This window comes from Siphateles boraxobius, unplaced genomic scaffold (genome assembly GCF_051911475.1).
Source record: "Siphateles boraxobius isolate OS27281-9 unplaced genomic scaffold, OSU_SipBor_1 1, whole genome shotgun sequence".
Taxonomy (NCBI): domain Eukaryota; kingdom Metazoa; phylum Chordata; class Actinopteri; order Cypriniformes; family Leuciscidae; genus Siphateles; species Siphateles boraxobius.
In genome coordinates, this window is record NW_027508699.1 from 9,517,990 (window position 1) to 9,543,616 (window position 25,627).

The following is a 25,627-nucleotide window of genomic DNA, read 5'->3' on the forward strand; positions in this document are numbered from 1 at the left end:
ATGCTGTTTCTCGTAGCTGATAGAGATCAGAGCATAAGGCTTTAGCTTGTTATAGTTTAATGAATATTTCTGCAGATGAAATCTGTCTAATCTCAGTCTAAAGTAAAAACTGAGCATGCAGGGTGATAAATTAGTTAATGCATCAACTCGTCACATTCGATATTTTGGAATTCTCCATTTTTCATGTATGCACAGAAACTTAGTCAATTGCAGTATTATTTGAGCTCACCTTATTTGTGCACTTATTTCCTTTGAGGCCATTTCACTGCTGAGACTGAGCTATTATGACTCATAAAGAGTTCTCTTGAAACTTTATGGAGCACTATTTGCAGAATGCATAAACAAAACTTATGTCTGGCTAGATTTCCTTTGAGAATTTGTTGAGCGTTCAAAGCATCCAGGAATATGCCATTGCATGAAGCATGATGTTTTGATGAATCTCCTGCATGAAAGCATCCCTTATGGCTAACTTAACTGTTTTTGCAAAGTGGGCCAAGACATCCATCAGGATTTACTCAAGTGGCTACATATGTGCCATTGCAATCTCTCAAGATGACAAAGGCTTGACCTATGAATATTAATGAAGTTATGCTTAATATTTAAATGTGTTGATCAGAGATCAGGTCCGTAGTAAAGTATTTGCTATTTCCAAGTTAAAACTGCAAGGTGAACAATGTATTAAAAACATACTGTTATTAAAGTAAAAATTTCAACATCACTTTTGTGTAATTATAATGTTCTCATTACAGTGATTTGAGGCAGGAATCATTCTTGCTGACCAATTCAATTGTCCAACTTGACATTTGATCCATTTTGTAAGCGAATACATAAATGCATGAATTATTTAGCACGACTGCTTGAAAAATAACCTTTTTGAGTTGATACACGTTTTTGGGTAACACTTTACAGTAAGGTCCATTTGTTAACATGTTAATGCATTAGTTAATATGAGCTAACAATGATCGGTATATTTTTTACAGCTTTTATAAACCTTTGTTAATGTTAGTTAATAAAATGTCCATATTCATGTTAATTCACAGTGCATTAACTAATGTTAACAGATTTGATTGTAAAAACATATTGAGCTTGACATTAACTAAGATTAGGTCTATAAAAGTATTGTTTATTGTTAGTTCTTGTTATGTAGTTAACTAATATTAACAAATTAAACCTTATTGTAAAGTGTTACCAGTTTTTGTTTTAATGAATCAAAATTGTAGCTCCACATCACAGAATGTCTATCTGATTTCACTTTAAAGCTCACAAACAAGCAACAGAGAAGCAGAGAGCGTGTCTAAGGGTCGTGCACGGCACAGAACAATGTCACTTTCCGTCACGGATGACAACTGTAACGATCACTCAGCAGAACATAAAACTGGACAAAGATTGCTTCTCAAAACACACACTAACAAACTGAAGCTCCTGCCAAGCAATTGGAGATGCTTTTGTTGTTGATGTATTCAGTTGACCAAGGCGAATAGTCTCTCCTGCCACTATTGTAAATGGCAACTATGGCTGTAATGGTTATTTTGGAAAATAAATGTTTGATTCTTGCTTTCAGCAAGTCGTGATCTAATTTCCTTTTTCTCTCAACACATTTCCAGTCCACTTTCTGCTGTAGGCTGTCTTCACTCAAATCAATTAATAAATAAATGATCATTAACCCTACTTAAATTTGATTAAAGAAAGTTTTCCTGCACAGTTTAATATATTTCATTCAGATTAAGTCAGCTCTATTGGGTCAGCACACTTTAGTTGGATTGGTCAATGTAGGTTAATGTTTAGTTGGATTAGGTCAATGCGATTAGGTTAATGCACAGTTAGATCAAATTAATTTTATTAGGTTTGTCGAACTAAGCCTTATTACATCCGTGCTACTTTAATTCATTTTTATTTTAGGTCACTGTTAATGATTGCTGGTTTAAAAAGTAAGTAACCTGGTTGCCTTAATATTCTGAGTTCGCTTATACTAAAGATTTTAGTTATTACAAAGAAAGAGATTAGTTTAATCAACAGAAACTCAAAATATGTTATCCGAACAACTAGTGAATATAAGTTGATTTGACTAAAGAAAAAAAAAGTTGTGATGAATCATGAAATATTACATGTGTTCGTGCTATAATTGATTTAGTATTATTCACATTTAACAGATCTTTTTGTCCAAAGCGACTTACAAACTAGAACTGTAAAAGCAATTAAATCAACAAGAGGGCTGTGCCAAATCCATAATTAATAAAAAACAGTGTGTGCGTGTGTGTGTGTGAGTGAGACCCTGGACCTGTTCCTCTCACAAGTCGCACAGGTATATTTGAGGCAATAGCCAAAAATACATTGTATGGGTCACAATCGTTTTTTCTTTTATGCCAAAAATCATTAGGATATCAAGTAAAGATCATTTTCCATGAAGATATTTAGTAAATTTCATACCGTGAATGTATGAAAATATATTTTTTGTGAGTGGATGCAGCAAAATAACATTACTGCGACAACTTTAAAGGCCAATTTCTCAATGTTTCGATTTTTTTGCCCCCTAAGATTCCAGATTTTCAAGTAGTTGTATCTTGGCCATTTATTTTAAGTAATATTTTTTTTTTTTTTTTTACAAGTACAAATACAAGTACATCAATAACAAGTGGCAAAATAAGAGTCTGCCCATCTTGCCATACATATTTTTTCTGTCATTTCAAACCTTTTATTGCTCACACACAGGAAGGAGTTCAGCAATGACTGAGGTAAAAAGTTGAAAATAAAGAAGTGACGAACTCTCTTTGTATTGGCATGACTGAAACCAGATACGGCACCATTAGCTGCTGGTGGATAAATTGAAGTTGTGCTGACCAGGTAAAACCACTTAAGAACAGGAGCTGGTGCACTTACTAAAGGCCTATCATTTACTAGCAACTGCTGACAGCCTCTGGGTTATTAATAGATCTTGCCGAAATGAAAGTAAACACAACCTTAGCTTGGAGGAACTGTCTGTCTTCTTTAATGTGTCAGGTAATAATGGCTGTACTTAGTTTCCTCACAAAGATAAATCGGCACAACCTAAAAGCGCTAGGCATCTCTATACCATTCTGGCTAAATGAAAAACTCATCCCAGGGGAAGAAATAGTTTAAAACATCTTAGGGAAGCACTGTTCAGCTGTGTTAGTCAGCAGAACGGCACCATAAAAAATGAGCTGTTTAGATAAATCAATTAGGTAAAGAATAGCAGTGCATCTTCATTTCTGCAAGATGTTAAGCTATTCTATCTAACTTGTGGTATCGTATAATGTTGTGCAAGTCTTGTGGCTATATATTCCAAATAGTGTTATTTGAAGGTTTTTTCCAGTGTCTTGCCTCGTATACTGCTATTGTAAGTGCATTACCGTAAACATGATTTTTGGTTGCATTTACTAATGCAATAGTTTGCATTAGTATTTGTTGTTCCAACATTGCAAAAATTATCTTCTTAAAGGGATAGAAAAAAATGGAGTTTCAGAAAACAAACATATTTTAAAGAATGCTACAATGTTTTTATACTGTAAAATGATAGTCATTGCAGTCCAGTGTTGTTCCTCACTCCATTGACTTCCATTGTATGGACAAAAACAGTTCTTGATAATATCAAAGTTGTGTTTCATGCAGGTTTGTAATGACATGAGGTTGAGTAAATGATGACAGAATTTACGTCTTTTGGGTGGACTCATTTTCAAGTTCAGAATCAGAAATTACTGCAGCAACACTGCATTACATATTAAGGCTCTAGTTATCATTGAATATCTCTAATGCAGGTGTATAACAGCACTGTCACATTTGTTTTAAGCATGAACCAGTTTAAAAAGTGGAAAATATTCTTTTTGCAGTATAACAAAATAAACAATGTTTTGTGATGAAACTCTAGATGGTGCAGGCTGATGGGTCCTTAACTCAATCTGCTTGCAACCACATCATTCTATGTAGGGGACAGATGATTGGTTCCTGCTGTATCAATAGCCAATGAACTCGCTGTTCAACCTTCAAATGCTCAGTTAGCATTTGCCTTAACAGTGCAGCACACTTTCAGAAGCCCTCCACCTTCCCCAGCTCCACCTGTATATAAAATTAGACAAAAAAGATAAAGTCATAAAGCCAGATTATGATATATTTTCCATGCAACGCAAAAGAAGACATTTTGGAGACATCTCTTTTCCATATACCACAGCTGACCATAAATGTTCTATTTCTATAAAGTAGAATGACTGCTGCTATTCCAAGTCTTCTGAAAAGAAACTAAATTACATTTCCATAAATTATTAACTAGAAATCTTCATTCTTCATTCAATGTAATTTGGGCTATAGCAGAGGATTTTCAGTTAATATCAGCTTAAATTTTCAGTCTGTTTGTCACACAAATGATAGCTGGAATGAAGCACACGGGTTATATGGACTATTTTTGTGGCGTTTTCCTTTTTTTCTTTTTTTTTTTAGCTTGAAAGTTATGTTCAAGATGTAGAAAAGAGCCGCATGAACATTCTTCAAATTTTCTTCTTTTGTGTTCCACTGAAAAAAGAAAAGCACATGGGTTTTCATTTTTCGGTGAACTATCCTTTTAGGTTTCTCAGCAGAGAAGCCATCATTACGGGTTGTTACAGTGTATTCAGCTGAACAATGTCTCAGAAACTCTATGAATGGTAATGTAATGGTGCACAGAGCAGAGGAAGGTAGATGGCTGGGAATTAATGCCTGCACTTTGAAATAAGGTCTGCTCTTTCTGATGAAACCGGTGTTCTTTACAAAGCGCCTGGGAAATGGATTTTTCCACAGGTGCCAATAGCTTTTCTAAATGGCCACGTGCTCTAATATGTCTTGATGATTGACCACTTTCCTGAGCCCTGCAGGGGAGAGTTTCACAGGCTCAAGCTGCAGGGAATATAAGCGTTTGGACTGTGTGATGGAGGTACTGAGGCTGTGGAGGTGCTTTTATTTAAGGCATGGGAGCATGTGTGCATTTAAAGTGTGATGGGACTAGATTTACTTCAAACTCATCTCTGGTTTGGGGATTTCATTTCAAACAAACTATTCATTTCTTACCTGTAAAGCTCTTCTCTGTTCTATATATAGACCAGCTTCTATGTTGTTATTCTTAGTCTTCCTCACAAACTATCTACACCCAGATTGTGTTCTACACACAGGTGCTTCATTTCCCTTTTTGAAAGGTATATTAGCTTTTTGGGACCTATAGTGTGGTTTATTTGAATGTAGATCTCTCCAATGGATGTTTTATCAACCACTTTTTTTGGAATAAAGACATCTACCCATGGGTAAATAGAGTACTGACATCATGATTTTATGTTATGGCAGGATTCAGTCGGGGTCGTACCTGAGCACCGGCTGGTTCACACTCATTCTGGCCATGGACATGTGCAAGGAGATCCGAGTCTACGGCATGATCAATGACACATACTGCAAGTAAGACTGACATGCAATCTATCACTTGACTTGGTCTTTAAAGCAGCTTCACTTGTTTCCAGTGTAATAGGACAGCAGAGCTGATACGAGAGCAGTTCAGTGAGTTTCGAACAAACCCCCTGCCATAATACAAACATACACACCAATATCTTTGCTTCGAAATTTTAAAGGGGTCATGAGGTGGATTTATTATTTATTATCTTAAAATGTTCAATAGATTCACTTAGAAGGTTGTTGCACAAAAAACAATCAAATATTCTCAAAAAAGGATTATTTTTAACTCTCATTCTGACCCTGTCTGAAATTATCTGTTTTAAGTGGCTGGCTCTTTTAAAGAGTTAGTTCACCCACAAATAAAAATTCATTAATTACTCACCCTCATGTTGTTCCTAACCCATAAGACTTTCGTTCATCTTCGGAACACAAATGAAGATCAATGAAATCTAGAGCTTTCTGTCCCTCCATTGACAGCATGCACGACTACCTTTTTCAAACCCCAGAAAGATTGTAAAAACATTATTAAAGTAATCCATGTGACTCCAGTGGTTTAGCCTCAATTTTATGAAGGTTTGCTGGTATGGGTAGCTTTAACGGTGGGTAAGGGAAGGTCTTCAATGTAATTATGGATGTATGAATTACTATAAGTACAATGTAAAAATGAATGGACACAATAAGTGCATTGTATCAAATAATTAATTTAAATGTTAGTGCATAGTAGCATAAGTGTAGTTAAAGACACTTAATATAAAGTGGGACCAAAGTTTCATTGCAACTTTCCAACTCTTCCACAAATCTCACAAACAAACAAGCCATTTTTGGACCTTGGTTATATAAAGGCTTTTTTGTACAGTGGAGGACATTTTAAATGATGAAACATGCAGGATATTGTAATGGTACAAAGACCTATTATATGTCAATAATTCAATTTCTCATGTCATGACCCCCTTTAAGACCATTTTAACATTGCAATATGTTTTAGCTTACCTTGAACACCAAAAAAGTCTGAACACATTATTTAGTACTATTTATTTAATTACTGCAATCATTTTTAGTGTTAAAATATTCCTTCTTTTGTTTGTTTTGTCTTCTGAGTCCTGACATTGATGGTTGTTTAGCAGCATATAAGCCCTTTTATCACGAATCTCTCACTATGATTCCATTTTGATGATAGTGTCCCTAAACAACCTCATGACCCACCTCCTGCAGATAGACATAAGCAAAGCACGCATTAATGTGATTAGAGTGTTTGTAAAGTAGCTATTACAGTCTGTTTTCGCAACCATCTTTCATTCCACTCTCCCTTTCAAAACAATGAGCAATTTTCACTCCACAGTAACTCCCAGTCACCTGTAAAGACTGGCAAATGAGAAAACAGTGGCTACAACAAAGTCATTTTGATGAAAGGCAGTTCAGCTGGGAAGTATCTATTTTAGCATAATGTGCTGAGCTGTTGTTGTAATTGACCTCGCTGGATCTCTTGTAATTAAAATTCAACAGGTGCTACTGGGAGAGAAAAATGAAATCTATCTGAGAGCAAAAAAAGTCTTCAGAGCAACCATTTCTCAGTGGGAATTCTCCTGGAATAAAGTCTTTGAATAAAAAAGTAGCAATGGGTTAAAGCTTCCGCAAAATCAAAACTAGTACATGCTTCATAGAGTTTAGTGGGCATGATTCATCAGTGCATTCCAGGGAAAAATTTCCTTGTTTTTCTTTTTTCATATTTTTTTCCTAAAGTTTTTTTCAGTTTCACTCAGAGATATGTGAAGCTGAAATAAAATACAGTTAAACATTTCTTTTCGATCGTCCACTTAAGACATTTAACTTGTCAACTACATGTCAACTAACCTTCATTAGAGTATTAATGAGTATTATTAGAGTTATTAGAGTATTAATTAGAGTATTAAGCATTTCTCATTCTTTATTGTTATAAAAATACCCAGAGCCGCATGAAAAACACATACAGTGCATATATCGTCATACTCATTTATTTATTTGGCTTTACGTTTCATCTGTTGAAATGTTTCTCTTATAGTTGTTTATGTGCGGAACTCAGAACGAGGAAATGAACACAACTTCGTTATTCGGAAGGGCAGGAGTTATGAGCACATAATACGATTGACAGCTCTAGAGCCCTTCGACTCATAACAGACACGGGCAGTAGAAAACACCATTTTAAGCTCTTCAGATCATATAATTCGGTGGAAAATGAATAGAAAATGACAAACTGTATAAAGAACAGCTGATAAAAATACTTTGTTATTTAGTCCCTTCCAGACAACACAATTACATCACAATGTAACATAACATGTCTTTATTTTACTTTCCATTTAAATTCAACATCACTGATCAAGGCAGCAGGCATCATACAGATCACTATTTTTGAAACAGTTCAAAGTCCAACTAAATCCAACAAAATAAATAATGTACAAATAAAATATAAAACAACATGAAATTAGTTTATTGACAGCCTTATATATTAAGAATATATTACACCAAACACTTTCATATTTTTAGAAAGGATGTGAATTAAAACAACTATAGCAGGCAATAAGTTGATAAATTCTGTTAAATTAAAAGTATAATTTACCGTTGTATTTGTACTTCTGACAAAGTGCTGTTAAATATAGGTGAAAAACTACGGCGCAAAAAGAATAAATAAAATGCTTTCTTAAAAAGGCAAAAGAACGCATGCACATTTTCTTAATATGATAATTAAAAACAAACAGACTGATAAAAATGCGGGACATTTTCTCAATATGCGACGTGGGGGACAAGGGGTGAAAATGCTGTGCGGAACAACACAAAGCGTGACGGGTGGTCACCCTACTCACACAACAGAAAGAATATGTTGAATCTCACATACATTCAGCGTTAGGAAGGTTACTTTGGAAATGTAATTGCTAAATGTTATGTTACCCATTATAAATGTGGTTTGGATTATTTTATTTAGATTACTTTATCAATGTAAATCATTTTCCTTTTAATTTGATTAGTAACTAATTAAATTACACATTTTACCTCAGTAATACAACTACATAAAATTACATTCATTTTGTAATTCAATAACAATTTCATTACAGTTAACTCACTCCTCAACCCTGCATACATTTTGTTCTAATATATATATATATATATATATATAAACAAATGTCCACCTAAAATTGTTTTTTTTTTCTTCTAAAGATTTACTAAAGTAATTCTGGGAGTCATGTTCTGAGTCATGTTCTATGATGTTCCACAAAATTACAATTACAATAAATCAAACTTAATTATTTGTTCCCTTTCAGTCGATAACGTCGGACGTAGTCGACGCGACTGAAATGGGATCACGCTAGGGAGCCTATCATCTTCGATTACTATTGAACGAGCCAATGGAATTTGGCGTGCGTGATTTGCATCACACACTCCGCCCCCGCGGCGCGGGTATAAATACGGAAGTGGATGCACGCACTAGTTGCCTTTCGCTTCGGAGCCGTTCGTCTTTGATGTCTCTGAAGAGTGCTGTTGTGTTCAACGAGCGAGTGTGTCGGTGTTCTTGCGGGAAGACCTCTCCAGTGTTGGTGTTCTACAGCGTGGTGCAGCGGTGATCGCGAGCTTCTCAGCTCTCAACTGCTGTTTTAACAGCATCAAATTTCTACTGTTTGTTTGTGTGTTGACGGTTGGTTAGAGGGCGAGAAGTGAGTGCTTCACTGTTAGTTGAAAGACTATTCAGTGTTTGCCGCGGTCATTCCCTGTGTGCTCCGGCACTGGTGACGGTCCCATTTCCTAAAAGAGCAACACGGGTGTGAGTGCGTCTTTTTCAAGATGCCATTCCATCCGTGCGTTTCTGGGTGCGGTCTGGCACTATCCCCTTCTGACGGTCACGAAAGTTGTGTCGCATGTTTGGGCTTACAGCATGCTGAGGCAGCTTTCGTGGATGAGGCATGTTCTCACTGCGGGAACATGTCCATCTCGGTGTTGAGATCTAGACTCGCCTTCGTTAAAAGCGTTGGCGCAGTCCCCACCTCTGGGCCCCGCCCCTGTTCTTCCTCTGGGTTACCTTCCCAGAGGAGGACTGGGGTGCCGTCCAAGCTGGGTGATCTGAGGATCACAGTGAGGGGTAATCCGCCCGGCCACGCCCCGTGGGTCCCTCACTCCTCTTTCACACCGCAACCGGTGGAGCTCCCCATTGATCCCGCTGGTCCCTCTGTAATGGACGGGCCAGCCGTGTCATTTGGGGCCCCTCCAGGGGATACGTTGTCAATCGCAGCATCGGAGGGGGAGCTGAACTCTGGAGATGATGACTCGGCTGCACTGCCTCCCTCCGGGAGACCAGTGTTGCCCGAGCCAGATCCAGAGATGTCAGCTATGCTGAAAAAGGCCGCCGAGGCGGTAGGGCTCGTGTGGAACCCTCCACCGTGTCCCGAGCCGTCTCGGTTGGATGATTGGTATATCGGGGCGGGCCGTACTGGTTCTCAGTCCGCCGCCCCGGTTCCTTTCTTTCCTGAAGTGCATGAGGAGCTTACGAGGGCATGGATGGCACCTTTCTCTGCCAGAAACCGCCTGAGTAGCTCCTCCCCTCTCACTACCCTTGATGGGGGAGCGGTGAAGGGTTACGAGGCTATCCCTCCGGTGGAGCGGGCCGTTGCGATGCAGTTATGCCCAACGGCGGCCGCTTCCTGGAGAGGTGATCCTCGTCACCCCTCTAAAGCCTGTAAGTTCTCGTCCGCTCTTACGGGCAAGGCTTACAAAGCTTGTGGGCAAGCCGCTTCCTCCTTGCATGCCATGGCGTTGCTCCAGGTCCACCAGGCCCAGGCACTCATGAACATGCACGAGGGTAGTTCGGACCCTGAGCTCATGGGTGAGCTCCGCACTGCAACTGACCTCGCCCTCCGGGCGGCGAAGGTTGCAGCTCGCGCGGTGGGTTCGGCGATGTCCACACTAGTGGTCCAGGAGCGCCATCTCTGGCTCAACCTGGCCGATATGAGAGATGCGGACAAGGTTCGGTTCCTGGACTCTTCCATTTCCCAGGTTGGGTTATTCGGCGACGCTGTGGAGAACTTTGCCCAACAGTTCTCTACAGCTCAGAAGCAGACGGAGGCCATCCGGCACATCCTGCCTCGGAGGGACGCTGCTGCCTTCACCCGCCCCCCGAGGTCAGATCCTCCGCCTGCTCGTCGCCGAGGGCGTCCGCCTGCAGCCGCCTCAGCTCCCGCCGAACCACCACAGCAGCCTTCACCCAGGTTCCGGCGCGGAGCCGGCCGCGGAAGGGGCGCCCAGCCCGCTCCAGGCGCTGCCAAGCCAGGTGGTAAGTTCCAGCGCAAAAGAAAACGCTGAACCTGGACGGGCTCTCAGGGATGGAGGAGTTGCTTGTGGAGTGGTCGCCGATCCACTCCCTCTGGCTGGTTGGAGGGCCGGCTGGAGTTTTTTGTTATGTGTGTGTCTGTTCCGCCGCTGGCCCCTATAAAAACGGGGTCAGCGGTACCCACATATTCAGAAAAAGAGCAATTTTTCTATTCCTGAGTCCCAAGTGGGCCAGTATGGCGGATGTGACCCTGTATAATAGCCTTACATCCCCCAGCTTCCCTTGGTCGCCAACAGGCAGCTTGGGGCGTTCGAGGACCCGGTCATCCACCTTCTCACGTCCCCTGCCGCTAGTGGAGACAGGTAAGTGTTGCACTGCACACTAACACCACTATCTCTACTTTGCTGCCCCACCTCAGGCTCGGCTACCCCGCTCAGGTCAGTGATAGTAACATCACATTAGGTGTTGAGCAGACGTGCTCCTGAAAATTCAGTGATATTCTTCACACCAAGTGTTGAGCAGTGCTCCTGACTTGTGCGTGCTTATCTTATCCTGCTGGCGAAGGATTTGATATAGCCGCTCCTCCAGCCGGTACGAAGGCCAGTTGTAAACTCGTTCTTCGTGCTACTAGGGGTGGGTTGTGACCATCTTGGCCCAAGATTGGTCTGCAGCTTTGGCCTGAAGGACACGTGGTGTCCTTCCCCTCGAGTGCTCCAAAGCCCGTTGGGTCTTCAGGTCAACTGGAAGAGAGTAATCTCGCCCACGGGCTGAGTATCTCTTTTTCAGTTTTGGAGAGGTACTCGATCCAACACGTCTCTCCAGTGAGAATGTGTTCAGCTGGTGTTGAAGTGAGAAAGGGTCCCACTGAAAAGATTCAGAGGCTCCTGGGGTATACGATAGCGACAGCCTAAGTTGGCTTCCTCCGTATGTGACCGCTTCAGCGCTAGCTTTACGATCGAGTCCCGAGGTGACCATGGCAGAGCAGCTCACCCTGTGTGACTATAGTTCATCCCGGTCTGCTGCCAAACCCTCCTCAGCAGAGGGGCCATGTACAAAGGGCGTGTTTTAACGGGGGCCTGGGCGACCCCCGACTACACGGGCATTCGTGCCTCGAGTTGTTAGACATTGCGGGTGTCACAAACTCTCCCGTCACCTCCTCCTTGGAGTCAGACGCTTCTGAGGGCGCCTTGTTCCACCCCTCCCGCTTACTCAATCGTGCCGCCATCGAGCCTCACGACAGTTATAGCCAGGGCAAGTGGAGACTCCATCCCCTGGGTCCGCTGGGTCTTGACCATTCCGGGGCCGCTCAATTGCCCCCCCGGTTTTATTTTTCCGCCAGTGTTTGAGTAAACCGAGCGGACTACCCTTGGACAAACACTGGGTCCCAGCTGTCCCAGGGGCCCGCAGAATACGTTTAACCCCAGTGAGCCTTCTAAGATGTGACGGCGACTCAGGGTCGCCTTGCGCTGCTCAAGTCAGTGAGATCATCACACTTCATGTTGAGCAGAGTTGCTCCTGAAACTCAGTGAAGTTCATCGCACTCAGGTGTTGAGCAGCAATGCTCCTGTAGCTCGGTGAGTCCATCACAGGTAGCGCAGTGAATTCATCACACGCAGTGCTGAGCAGAAATGCTCCTGGTGCTCAGTGAAGTTCCTCGCACTCAAGTGTTGAGCAGTAATGCTCCTGAAGCTCAGTGAGTTTATCACACTCAGGTGTTGAGCAGTAATGCTCCTGAAGCTCAGTGAACTTGTCACACTCAAGTGCTGAGCAGAAATGCTCCTGTCGTTCAGTGAAATTCTTCGCACTCAAGTGTTGAGCAGAAATGCTCCTGAAGCTCAGTGAGGGAATGCTCCTGAAGTTCAGTGAACTTGTCACACTCAAGTGCTGAGCAGAAATGCTCCTGTCACTCAGTGAGGTTCTTCGTGCTCAAGTGTTGAGCAGAAATGCTCCTGAAGCTCGGTGAGTTTATCACACTCAGGTGTTGAGCAGGAATGCTCCTGAAGCTCAGTGAACTTGTCACACCCAAGTGCTGAGCAGAAAATGCCCCTGAAGCCCAGTGATCTTCACATGTTGTGTTGAGCAATGCTCCTGTTTTTTGCGCCCGTCACTTGCACCTACGTGCCATGTCAGGAGAGGAACAGGTCTTCATAGTTGCCCCTTATTGGCCCAACTAGACCTGGTTCCCTTCAACAGCCTTCCTGACTTCCCCTGGAAACTCTTTCGGGGACGGGGCACGATGGCACACGCGTTCTTCCCCCGGAGATTCCGGGCGGTCTTACATCTGAACGCGGAGGTTCAGGTGGCTATCACAAGAACATGTGATAGTTACCATCACTTCTGCGAGCACCCCCTAGAATTGGGTAGCGTGCTTACGCCTTTAGAAGTGGAACCTAGTCGTTGAGTGCGTCTTCTCTCCTGAGGAGATCCTGAAAGCTTTCGATCACTTCAGTGCTCTCTTTCCTGCAAAATGGGTTGCGGTAGGCTGTTTTCCTAAATCACCCTCAAAATGATGTTGCCTCGGTGTTTAAACGACGCTCATCGTGTTGCAGAAGTATCCAGAAGCACGTTCTGGTCGTCAGGTTCCTGAGGAGCAAGGTCTTGTAAATCCTTGTGTCCCTCTTTATCCTCTTGGGCCTTGTCCCTGGTGCGACTGCACTGCAGAGACCGCCCCTGAGCCACTGCAGGTAGTGAGTTAAAAATTCTGTTATATCAGTTCTCCTGCTCGCATGGTCTCTACTAGAGGGTAGGGACTTGCTCGCTTTCGGTCAACGTATTGTGCCTGGAGTCTGGGCTAACTCTCACAAGCTGAGACCCCGGCTCGGATTGTGCCCAAGGTTCCTACCTCTCCCGTAATAGGAGCAGGTGGTGAGCCTGCAAGCGCTGCCCTGGAGGAGGCAGATCCAGCCCTGGCTTCTCTGTCCGTTCGCTTGGACGTGTACAGAATGCAAGTCATAGACCTCAGACCAGCTCTTCAAATATCTGTTGGAATTCAGCAGAGAGGGAAGGCTGTTTCCATGCAAAGTTGCACTTAGTGCTTGCCTTCATTTCGGCAAAGATCCGAGATGCAACATGTCCACTTAGGTGTTGAGCTCCTCTATGATGAGTGTAAAGTGCTCCGCCTGGGCGTTGACGATATACTTTGCTAAACAGATTCTAGAGTTGGGGGCTGGACGACACCTGGTTGAACCGCTGCTTCCCGTGGGCTCCCTTCTCATGAAGCCAGTTTCACCGTGAGCCCGGTTCAAGTGTCGGCTTGCTGCGCCATTCCCCTCCTATGGACTGGATACGTGCGCCTTTCTACTCCAGTTGAGTTCCCTTAAAATTGAACCCTGTTGAGTTCCTCCACACCCCTCCGACGTCGGACGTGCGGAACGTCTGGTTTTAGGCCTACCACTCGTAAGCAGTGTGGAACCTGTGTTAGGCTGGGTCCATATGTTGCGGTCCCTTCGGTGACCCCATATGTGTATTCTTCCACGATACGGCTCCCTGCGGTGAGCCCGTGTCTTCCCTCGGCAGAGTCTCTCTGCCGTCACTGTTCGGTGTGTCTCCCCCCGTCTTAGGCTGGAGCCACCCCAGTGACATTCCATATGTTAGACTGCCCGGTTTCCGCCCAGTTCATATGTGTATTCTCCACATTACCTCCCTCTGGGTTGGATGTGGCTTCCGCAGCGTCCCTTCCTTCCAACGTACGGGGAACGCTTTCCCAGTGGTCCTGTAGGAACAGCAGTGACTTCCCTGGCCTAAGCCCTGTCCTTCCCCGCCTTAAGTTTGCGGGGGCATCAGGAGGCTTTGGTTTAGGCACTGGAAGGTGGCAGCGTTAGTGGCGTGTTCAATGGTTGATCCCATTTCAGTCGCGTCGACTACGTCCGACGTTATCGACTGAAAGGGAACGTCCTGGTTGCGTATGCAACCCACCGTTCCCTGAAGGAGGGAACGGAGGACGTAGTCCCCTTGCCACTACCGCTGGACCACCGCTGACCCCGGGTTACTCTCGGCTCCTCAGCGAAAAGCAACTAGTGCGTGCATCCACTTCCGTATTTATACCCGCGCCGCGGGGGCGGAGTGTGTGATGCAAATCACGCACGCCAAATTCCATTGGCTCGTTCAATAGTAATCGAAGATGATAGGCTCCCTAGCGTGATCCCATTTCAGTCGCGTCGACTACGTCCTCCGTTCCCTCCTTCAGGGAACGGTGGGTTGCATACGCAACCAGGACGTTCTGTGACTAGAGCTTTTAACATTCATTGCTGGGGGAAAATATATCCTGTTAATGTAATCTGTACAAGTAGTTCAAACTAATATCATTTATAGAATATGTACTGCAATCATATCTGATATATACTGTAAAGATTTATTGTTAAACACTTAAAATATCTATATGAATTTCTTAGAATTTGTTTTGAATTGCAATTCTGCTTTCTTTAATTCAAACTCGAAATGTAATTCTAGATCCTGTTTTTGACATCAATTCAAATTCAATTCAAATTCAAGAGTTGAATTGGAATTTAGGAGTCATTCTCAATTCAATTCTGAATTGTGCACAAGCTTGGTGTTTACACAGGATTTAAAAACAGCGCCACCTCTCTAACACTTTTTTGCAACAGTAGCAGCTCGGGTAAGCTCAAAGCTAATTGGACGGCTTGTTTCTTTGAGGGCCACGAGGAAAAATATCGACACACTGGTTGAAAAAAAGTCGTGCTTTGTCGCGCTGTGATTGATCACGCTGGATGTGAAAAGCGCCATAGGGATCTATTGTTTTGATTCTAGAGCGTCAACGCAATGTACATTCGTGTCACTATACCACACTTAGTATGAAAGGCCCTTACAGTGGCAAAGCTACTTACAGTCAGTAGAACGTCGAAAGTTGACCATCGAAATAAAGAGTAACTTAAAATAGTTGTTTTAAAATATAGGATAGTGAAGATGAAATAACAAAATATCACTTTCTTCCATTCTTTTCTTTTTTTACTTTAGATCAGAAGGCTACCGGAAGGTCCCGTACCACTACTATGAAGCAGGAAGTCGTGACGAATGTGCCGAATACCTCTTGCACGAGAGCGCTCCTTACGGCGGGCACCGTTTCATCACAGAGAAGGCTGTTTTTGCCAAGTGGGCAAAGACGCACCCCATTAAGTTTTTCAGTCCGGAATGGCAGCTGTCATGACCAAGACTCCCAGTCTTTCAGAATATTCCTTAACACTATGGCCTTGTTGGCTCTTGCCCCCTCCATCTTAAAGTAACACAGATGAAACTTGTCATGCAGTGGCTAAACTAATCATTCGAATGCGATTTCAAATGGTAGCTGTCCAAGTGAAGTAAGTTTCCCATCGTGACCACGAGGAGAGGTCTCTAATGAACCTGGTGTTAATCCTGATGTGATCTAATAGTGGATTTAGCATGTTCTCGTGTTGTTCACAATCAAGTAGTATATATTTCTTTCAGAGTACATACACTTATTGCAGAAAGGATGGGCTCAGTAGAAAATCACGTCATTGTTTTATCTTTAATCACCTCACATTAGGGCTGGCCGATATATCAAATTATATATAAAAATTAGAAAGTTATTTTTCAGCCTTTTGATGATATTCTCTATTCATTTCTATTCATATATGTGCTCTGAAATGGCTTAGGGGTCATCCACTCAAATCATGCTTTTGCGTTTAAAAATGTGAAGCGCAGGGCAGTGGAATCCAAAAACGGGACTTTTAAATTGAAATTGTTAAATTGTTTTTAGAATATCGTTTCACGTGCGAGACGCTGCAAAAGACGTAAGAACAACGGCCAAACACGCCCTGTAAACGTGTATGAACAGCCCTTTTCAAGGGAGATTTATTTTATTATTATTTTTCAGTTATATCAAACAATTTCAACAGCGTTTGTAGCCAATTAGACTCAAAATAAGAGTAAAAATCTGTGAAAACCATTTTTTACTAAAACCCAAGGAAAAATGGTATTTATCAATTTTAATAATTCATCTGAACCAATTTATCTACATACATTTTCATAGACAGCCATTGCTGCAATTAGATTCAGATGCAATTAGATAAAAATCAGTGCAACGTTTTTCACCAAATAACGTTTGGTGAAAAACCCAAAGAAGAATGATATTTAACCATATATCTAAAACTAAAACAAATAGCAAACAAACTGCAGAATCAGAATTTTGAATGAACCGATTTACAGAAACTTATGAACTCTAATGAAGTTTTTGCCACTATCAAAAATGCTATTGAAAAATAAATTCTATAGAAACACTTTTATACTCGAGTATGACACAGTCTTTAGGAAACTTAATGGCTAAATTAAAAGCACATTAAATTATGAATTTATTGTGAACATTTGATATATCTCCCAGCCCTAGTTTATTTTCGTCTCATAGACAAGTACCGGACTGAAACCAATCTCTTAGGGCATTTTTTTGCCCCTGTTAAACATTTTACTAATGTACAAAACCCATAAAAACCATTAGCCTCAAATCCTAAGAATTCCCAAAGTGACTCGCATAACTTCCTTTAAACCGCTTAAAAAGTAATTCAGAACTTATTATCTCCTGTTTTTACTTGTACAAATGAATACCTGAGTAGAATCCGGAATTGTTGATCTGAGACAGTAGAATATAAAGTGATTTTCTTTTGTCATGTGCCATGACAAGAAAGCAGCCGTTGCTTACGATATGTAGGTCTACTGTCGACAAAAGACACGAGGAACGATTCAGAGTGAGTGAATGTGGATGTCAAGACTGTGCCTGTATGAAATGTAGCATTTCTGTGCAACCTACCCTTCATTTTTATGCCTTATTTGCTTATTTAAAAATGACACTCCTGTCCACCACCTGTCAGAATCCTGAATTCCCTAGAGATGAAGGTACACTGTCCCTGTTGTCAGATCAGCAGGTTAATTTGATAAGCTACTGTAGCTTAGCGTCGTAGCATCATATAAACCAGCAGACAATGCAGCGCCCTTGGGGTTCACCTACTGCTTTGAGACTCCCTCTGAGCTTGTCGTTGTGTGTTTTCCCCATCAAATACAGCATGCACTCTTTTTTTTTCCGTGTATCAAGAACACTCATCGTCGCCGGTACTGTACATTACAAGTTTTCGAATCAACTTGTGATTCTGACATCTTCTGGCAGCTCGGGCCCGGACAGCCTTTGTTCTTATGCACCAATCTGTGCATGTTTGACCAGCACTGCAACATCGCCTGAGCACCGTCACCATTTCTCCATGGAGAGATAGATGTTCTGGGTGCACTAGCTCTGTGAAGAGAGAACTATATATGGCATGAGAATATGAGACTGATACACTGACCGGAAAGGAGTTGCCACTGCTGGAACACATAGATGAGAAACTACTCACGCCTCTGGCCAACCTGTTCATTAAAACAATTGATGCCAGCTCAATTTCTCAGAGTGCTCACCCGGGATCATCATCTGTCGTCTGTATTGATTTTGTTCACCATGTGGTACAAAAAAAAAAGAGCTGGTAAACAAACGGCACTTTCACTCTTCGATGTATTTTTGACTTTAGCTTCTGCTGTTCATGCCTCAGTTATTACTTGATGTTCTCATGATATACACTACATGACCGAAAGTATGTGGATGCGCTGCAAAAATCATTGTTTATCAGTATTTTTGTCTTGTTTCCCCTTAAAAAATATCCAAAACATAAACAAAATACATTTGCTGGAGCTAAATAATACAAGATATTTAGCTTATATTGTTCTTACCCCATTGTTTGTTCATAAATATCTTTAAAAATGTATTTACTTTTTCGCATACAGACGACAGCGTTGTCAAAACAATTCCCGTTCAAACGGATCAGACTAAAAAACGGCTAAAATCGTTGCATTATTCACGTCAGGCCAGTAGGTGTTGCCTATAGACACGTATAAACACAAAATACACATGCTCATGATGTCACTGTTTTCAAAAAATATATATTTTTGTAGTTTACACAGAGACATAACAGTATCGTTTTTCAAAAACTTGCACTTTGAAAAGTTAACGTTTGTATGCCCCCAAACCGATGTTGTCGTGTAATAGGCCAAAACGTAGCATGCATTTTTGCTGTTAAAGTTTTATGTAAACATTATTTTTCTATTACATTTGCACAATAATAATAATTAGCATTATTTTATTATTTTTATTATTATATTTTCTGAAAAGTCCAAATGTAGTATACAGTTTTATTTCTTAAGGTAATTTTCACTACCGTTCAAAATGTTGGGATCTTTTTTTTTCTTGGAAAGAAATTAATACTTTTGTTCAGCAAGGACATTTAATCGATCAAATGTGACAGTTCATATTTTTACAGTGTAACAAATATCTCATTTTAAATAAACCAAAGAACCCTAAAAAAAAAATCATGGTTTTCACAAAAATATGAAGCAGCAAAAATGTTTTCAACATTGATAATAATAAATATTTCTTGAGCAGCAAATCCTCATATTAGAATGATTCAGAAGGATCATGTGACACTTAAGTAATGATGCAGAAAATTCCGATTTAATCACAGGAATAAATTACGTTTTAAGATATATTACAATAGAAAACAGGCATTTTAAATTGTAATAGTATTTCACAATATTACACACTATTACTCTTACAAAAGAGTCTTCTTTCAGAAACATTTAAAAAATCTTACAAACCCCAAACGGTATGATGTTCAACTATTCTCAATGGAAAACAAGACAAAAATACTCATAGGGAGAATTATTTTTGCAGTACAAATGATGAACAAACCCAAAATGTGCTTGTTTCAAAGGCATTGGCATTAATATAGAGGTGGTCCACTCTGGAAAGGCTTTCCGCCAGATGTTGGAATCAGGATGCAGGAATGTACTTCTGTTTCAGAAGAGGAGCATCTGTGAGGTCAGTAGCTGATGCTGGATGATGGGGTCTTGCTCACTCAGCTTTCCAAATGATTTCCAGAGGTGTTCAGTGGGATTCATGCCACACTTTGTGAGGGCCAGTCAAGGTTTTTCATTGACCTTTCTTTGCTCATAGTGAATTTGTAATACTGAAAAAGAAAAGAGCCCCATTCTTCTAAAAAAATGTTGGTTTTAGAAGATTACATGGTTGTATTCTTGATTGTATTAACTTCCCAGTAATGGGCAACACCTGTTAACTGGAAGTGTCTGTCCATATGCTTGTGGCCATGTTGTGTATATCAGAGCTTGGAAAAGTAGAGGTCATTACTCTTTGAGCTCGGTTATCTCAATCTTGCAGTCGATGCCTTTCCACAAATCTGCAGCAGCTTTAGCGGTTTAGCACACGCTTGTGAATGTTGACTTGTCACCCAGATGCCCGACTGCGTAAAAAGTCTGCACTTTTTGTGTTCTTTTTGTTTGTATGAAAAACCTCCCGGCAATACTGACTTTAGCATTGAGCTTATATTGTCAGGTTGTTTCTTTATCAAATGTCGTAAGTGCTTTTCTTGAACCTTTTGAAAGTGTGTACTTGAGGTGTACACTTGATCACTTTTCTTTGCAGCATAAAGTGTCCTTTTCATCTTTCATTTAGTTTTGTTTTTGCTTGCATTTCTGTTTTTTTTTTTTTTTTCATGTCCTCATATAATTGAGGTTTTGGCCATTCGCTGCAATCAGAAATGTGTTTTCTCTCCATTGTTAGTGCAATCTACTAAGAGTCAAATATACAGTGCTTTCCAAAAGTAACAATCCCACTAACAAGGAAACAATTGCCTTTCAATTGGCCTCCAACTGTGAATCATTACAATAATTTCCACATTTACGGTAAAAAAACAACAATTTAGAATCATCATTTAGATTTCCGACAGACAATATTAACAATGTGCATTACATTTAAGTTATGAGACTGTAAAGCAAATTTCATAGATGAGGAGAATATCCCAATATAACAAGCTATTACTTAAGCGTTTTATTTTTACAGCGGTGTTAGTACATGTAAAATCCGCCATCATCTTTCTAAGTTAGAGATTTTTAGCATGTGGTTGCATGCTGATCTAAGTCAAAAGATCCCGCTGACAAGTTTTTGTATGATATTCATATCCCTATTTTGCTTTTTACATACAATTTAGGGATTTTTTTTTTTTTGCAAATGTTTTATCATCTAATGGGTAAAAATCATATGATCACTTACACTGTAAAAACGTCAACCCATTAAAATGGAAAACTTTTTAATTGCTGCCTTGAATTTTTAAGTAAAATCAAAGTGGTGCCAAAGCCACAACATGTAGTGAAAAGTACATTACAGTTTGAATTTAATTAATGATAAAGAAAGCCACATCTAAATCAAAAATGACATATTATTGGGCAAAGATATCTTCATATTGTTCTGTGTAAGAAGGTGGTGCAAACAAATGCATGAAAGAAATAGCATAACCAAACCTAGCAGCAACATGGGAAAAGATAGATGAATTTAAAAGCAAATCTAACACATATAACTAAAATTAAACCCATCACACTTACAGTGAAGTCAAGTTGTGATAGCACCCTGCTGTGGGGCTGCTTTCCAAAGCAAGGACTTGGCATCTTGTTCAAAAACAGTGGAAAAATCTAGAATATCTTTTAGCTTGAATGATCAGGCACAAGGCCGTTTTAACAATGGAGCGGCCTAAGAGGTGAATTTCCTACAATGGCCCCGTCAAAACCCTGATCTCAGTTCAATTGTGCATCTCTGGTGCTATTTGAAAATCACAGACTAACCTGAAATATCAAATGGGACAAAATTCACCTCAATTCAGCTGTGAAAATCGGTACATGCCACAAAAGACTTCTATGAAGCTATCATTGCTTCAGTGCTATGATATCCTCACATGTGTAGTCTGAATACACAGTCTTTCTTTATATTAAATGTAACTCAGTTTAATTTGGAACTCAGAATAATGAGATAAATAATTAAGGGTCTGAAGACCTTTGCAAAGCACTGTATCATCTTGTGTTGTGATCTTGAGTGTTTTTTGACCCTTGCCTTGAAAGTGTTTCACAATATTGGTCTGTAAAAATGAATCTTGCTATCTGTGTTAACTATGTTGTGGTTTGTACAAAAGATGTCTGTTTCTCATTGCAAAAGAGACCAAATGGATTCAAACTGTTTGGGCGTAGTCCTCTGCTATAATATAATTGTTATATTATATTTACAGTTTAGTCTACTGCATTTTGGAGTAGGGAATAGGGAGCATCTAGTTTGACTTACTGATTCTTCATGCTCATCTATGAGTAGAGCAGTTGAAGTTAAGTGTAATTCATTTGTCTTGACATTTCCTGTTCATTCCTGCCGTCTGAGAATGCGTGAATATCATCATAGCATTAGAGGGGATTGTTAGACTTTACTTAACTATTTTAATCTTGATTGGAAAAGAGCCACCTAAAGATTGTTTAAAATTTCCACTGACGATATATATATATATATATATATATATATATATATATATATATAAATACATATATATATATATATATATATATATACACACATTATATATATATATATATATATATATATATATATACACGCATATACATATACATATATAAGGCGTTTTTGAATGTTTTTGAATGTTATGCTCACCAATTCTCCATTTATGTGATGAAAATACAGTAAAAATGGTAATATTGTGGAAAATGATTAAAATTTAAAGTAACTTTTTAATATATATATATATATATATATATATATATATATATATATATATATATATTAAAAATGTAATTTATTCCTGTGGTGGCAAAGTGGAATTATCAGGAATCTTTCTGATTTGCTGCTCAATTATTAATAATGATTCTTATTATTATTCATGTTTTTGCTGCATATTATTTTTGAGGGAATCGTGATACTTTTTTCACGAAAAGACAGTTCAGTGAACAGCATTTATAATAGAAATAGAAATAGAAATCTTTTTTAACATTACACTGTAAATGTCTTTACTGTCACTTTGTTCAATTTAATGTGTCTTTGTTGAATGTGTCTTTGTGTTAATTTATACATACATAATATGTATATATATATATATATATATATATATATATATATATATAAACATTACTTCCCAAACTTTTGAATAACTCTCTCCACAGAAATATGAAGCAGCAAAATCGGTTTTCAACATTGATTGTAAAAAGAAATGTTTCTTGAGATTTTCTGATGGATCATGTGACACTGACGACTGGAGTAATGATGCTGAAAATTCAGTTTTGATCACAGGAATAAATTACATTTTAAGATATATTAAAATAGTAAACAGTTCTTTTAAACTGTAATAATATTTCACAATATTACTGTTTTTAATGTATTCTTGATTAAATAAATGCAGCCTTGAGCAGAGGACAGTCCAGGTTGGAAAATGACAGAGGACAGATTATTAGTTATTAGTGACATGTATTAATGAAGCCTTTGTAAAATTGATGGTTTCCTGTTCTGTTGTTTCCAGATGTGGTTGCATTTGAGAAGTGGAAGTGATTATGAACAATGGTTACATTCCTCATTAAAATCTAAATGAACCATGGGACAGTGAGGGGAATTGAGCTTTAATACCCCATCAACCCCAGCTTGCATATCTCCTCATTTCAACATATCTGTCATTTTCACATTCTTTATGTGCTGTAACTCGACGCTAAGCCAAGGATATTCACTCGACTTTCTGTTGTTCATCTGAAACTTTGTTGATGCAGGTCAGATAACTCATCATTTTTATCAAATGTACATTTTCCTGCAAAATAATATATCCTGGAATGTTCTGATGCCCTTCATTGAACAGATGGCATTGCCATATGTACTGTGCTCCCATCTAGGCTCTGCTCGCAGCTTAAAACCACAATTTCACTGCTGTTCTGTGGAATTACAATTACTGTACGGAAAACTAGGTGTAAGGAAACACCCGTGGAGTATCTGAAAAAACTGCTAAGCTATAGTTTCTGGTTTTGTATTGGCATTTGTTAGATCAGACTGAGAGACCAAATTCCAGCTAAGATCCGAAACCATCTTAGGTTAATTTAAATTATTTTCAGCAGCACGTATTATTATGATGCTCTATTTATATTATTGGAAAATAATATATTATTTTCCCTACCAATTACAGTGGGGAAATCAGTGGTCCATCACTCTCTTGTTATGGAGTTAAAAAAAAATTGTTGTGGAAGCTGATTGTTCCGTGTTTTTTTATAATATAATTTTGTCTTCTTTAACCACTTATACTATGTATGCTGCTTTTTTTTCTTTTCCTCTCCTCATCATTGTCTGTTCTGCTGCAATGTTTTTTTTTTTTAAAGAAAAAGAAATGTTACGCATTGACAAAATGTTGGCTTTTTAAGCAATGTGATTGTCTCGCTCATTTTTGTACTCGCTGTCTGACTGTTAATAATAAATGACAACATTAAATAATGTGACTTGTGTTTGGGAGTCCTATGAAATGTGCATGTAACATTGCATTCTCAAATTCTTTAATTAATGGGTCAAGTCAGGGTTCTGTCACTTTGGTCTATGACACTGTTTTAAACAGAAAACTTTTTTTTGCGTTTTTGCCGCTGAAAACTTGTTTCAAAGTGCGTGTTTTTAAAAAAAAATACCGTTATTGTCAAAACCGTGAATTTGTGAAAACGGTGATGTCATGCGCATGAATATTATGTGTTCAGTCTGTAGTCCGTAGTGTTCCTTTACAAAGTGACATCGCCAACTACTGGCCTGGCAGCAGAATACAGCAGTTTTAAACGTTTTCGTGGATTGTGAACGGGGATCGTTTTGACAACGTTGTCGTGCAATTGTACCTTTAGTCCTGACACTCCTATTGTCTTGTCTTTGTGTTGGCATGCAGTTGCGAGTTCCCTCTAGCTGTACGGTTCTTACGCCTGTGTGTGTTGTACGTGCGGACCATGGTGTTCGGATCCTGACACTCCCGTCTAGTTCGGTTACGGTTCAGTGTCAGGGTTTGGACATTCATACTCTTGGTTTGACTCTTGTTGTGTGCGCACAGTTTCAGTGCTCATTCACATGCCATGCGCTCTTTTCTCATGTTTTTTTTTTTTTTTTTTGAGCGCCTGGTTTACGTGTTTATTTGCCCAGCTGTTCTTCTGTTGTCGTGTTCAGTTTAGCACGTGGTTCATGTTTTTCATCGGCCGCGAGCTTTCATGTCATGTTTGGTGTGGACATGCAGTCTGTGAGAGCTTTTGTTGACTGTGTGTTCAAGTCATGGCTTTGTTTTGTTTGTTCCTATGTGCCACAAACTCTCCGGTTAACCCCGCTCTTCTTATTACCTATTGTTACCCATTGCCCCAACTTCTCTCCCTTGTTAAACTCCTGATTTCCTTCCATATTTAATCTTCCCATCTGCCATGTTTTTCCCATACTAGGTGTTTTTTATTATTATTATTATTTCAATAAAAGCCCATAACTCGTTACTCTGCCTCCTTGATTCATCGCCTCATCCCTTCCTGACACAATTCACATGATGTGATTTATTTTTTTATTTTTTTTGGTCTGACATCTATTAATTTATTCAAAAAAATTATGGAAAAACTCTATTCAATAATAGGTATTTTAATTAAAATTATTTTATATATTTTGTGTGGCCTAAAGTAAAAAATGTCAGGGTGATACAACTGCCTTGATATCATAATGAAGAAAAAAAAATCATCATTAAAAAAATAAGCTTCTTGACTGCTTATTAATATATATTTTTTAAACTCCAGATAACTTGACCTTTTCATGACAAGGCAAGGTTAGTTCAAGCTGTAAAATGTCATTGTGGTGCAACTCCACAAAAATTCATGATATTCTGCAGGAGATTATACAGCATCTGATGTTTTCACCCAAAAAAGTTTTTTAAATTTTTTTTTTTTTTACTTTTCTCAAAACTATATGAAAACAACCAAGTGTTTTCTTTATTGTAGACACTTAATTTGAATTTGACCGTAATAGATAATTAGCAATAAATCAGTGTT

General features: G+C 39.6%; 1 protein-coding gene across 1 annotated transcript in view; it reads left to right on the forward strand.

Moving 5' to 3' along the window:
* The window catches only part of st6galnac3 (ST6 (alpha-N-acetyl-neuraminyl-2,3-beta-galactosyl-1,3)-N-acetylgalactosaminide alpha-2,6-sialyltransferase 3), a 127,442-nt gene extending 108,367 nt beyond the window's left edge, over positions 1-19,075 (forward strand). Inside the window, exons 4-5 of the mRNA XM_077200979.1 lie at positions 5,323-5,430; positions 15,689-19,075. Coding sequence (XP_077057094.1) covers positions 5,323-5,430; positions 15,689-15,878 — 298 coding nt within the window. The 3' untranslated portion in view covers positions 15,879-19,075. The remainder of the gene's footprint in view (positions 1-5,322; positions 5,431-15,688) is intronic.
* Positions 19,076-25,627: the final 6,552 nt, after the last annotated feature.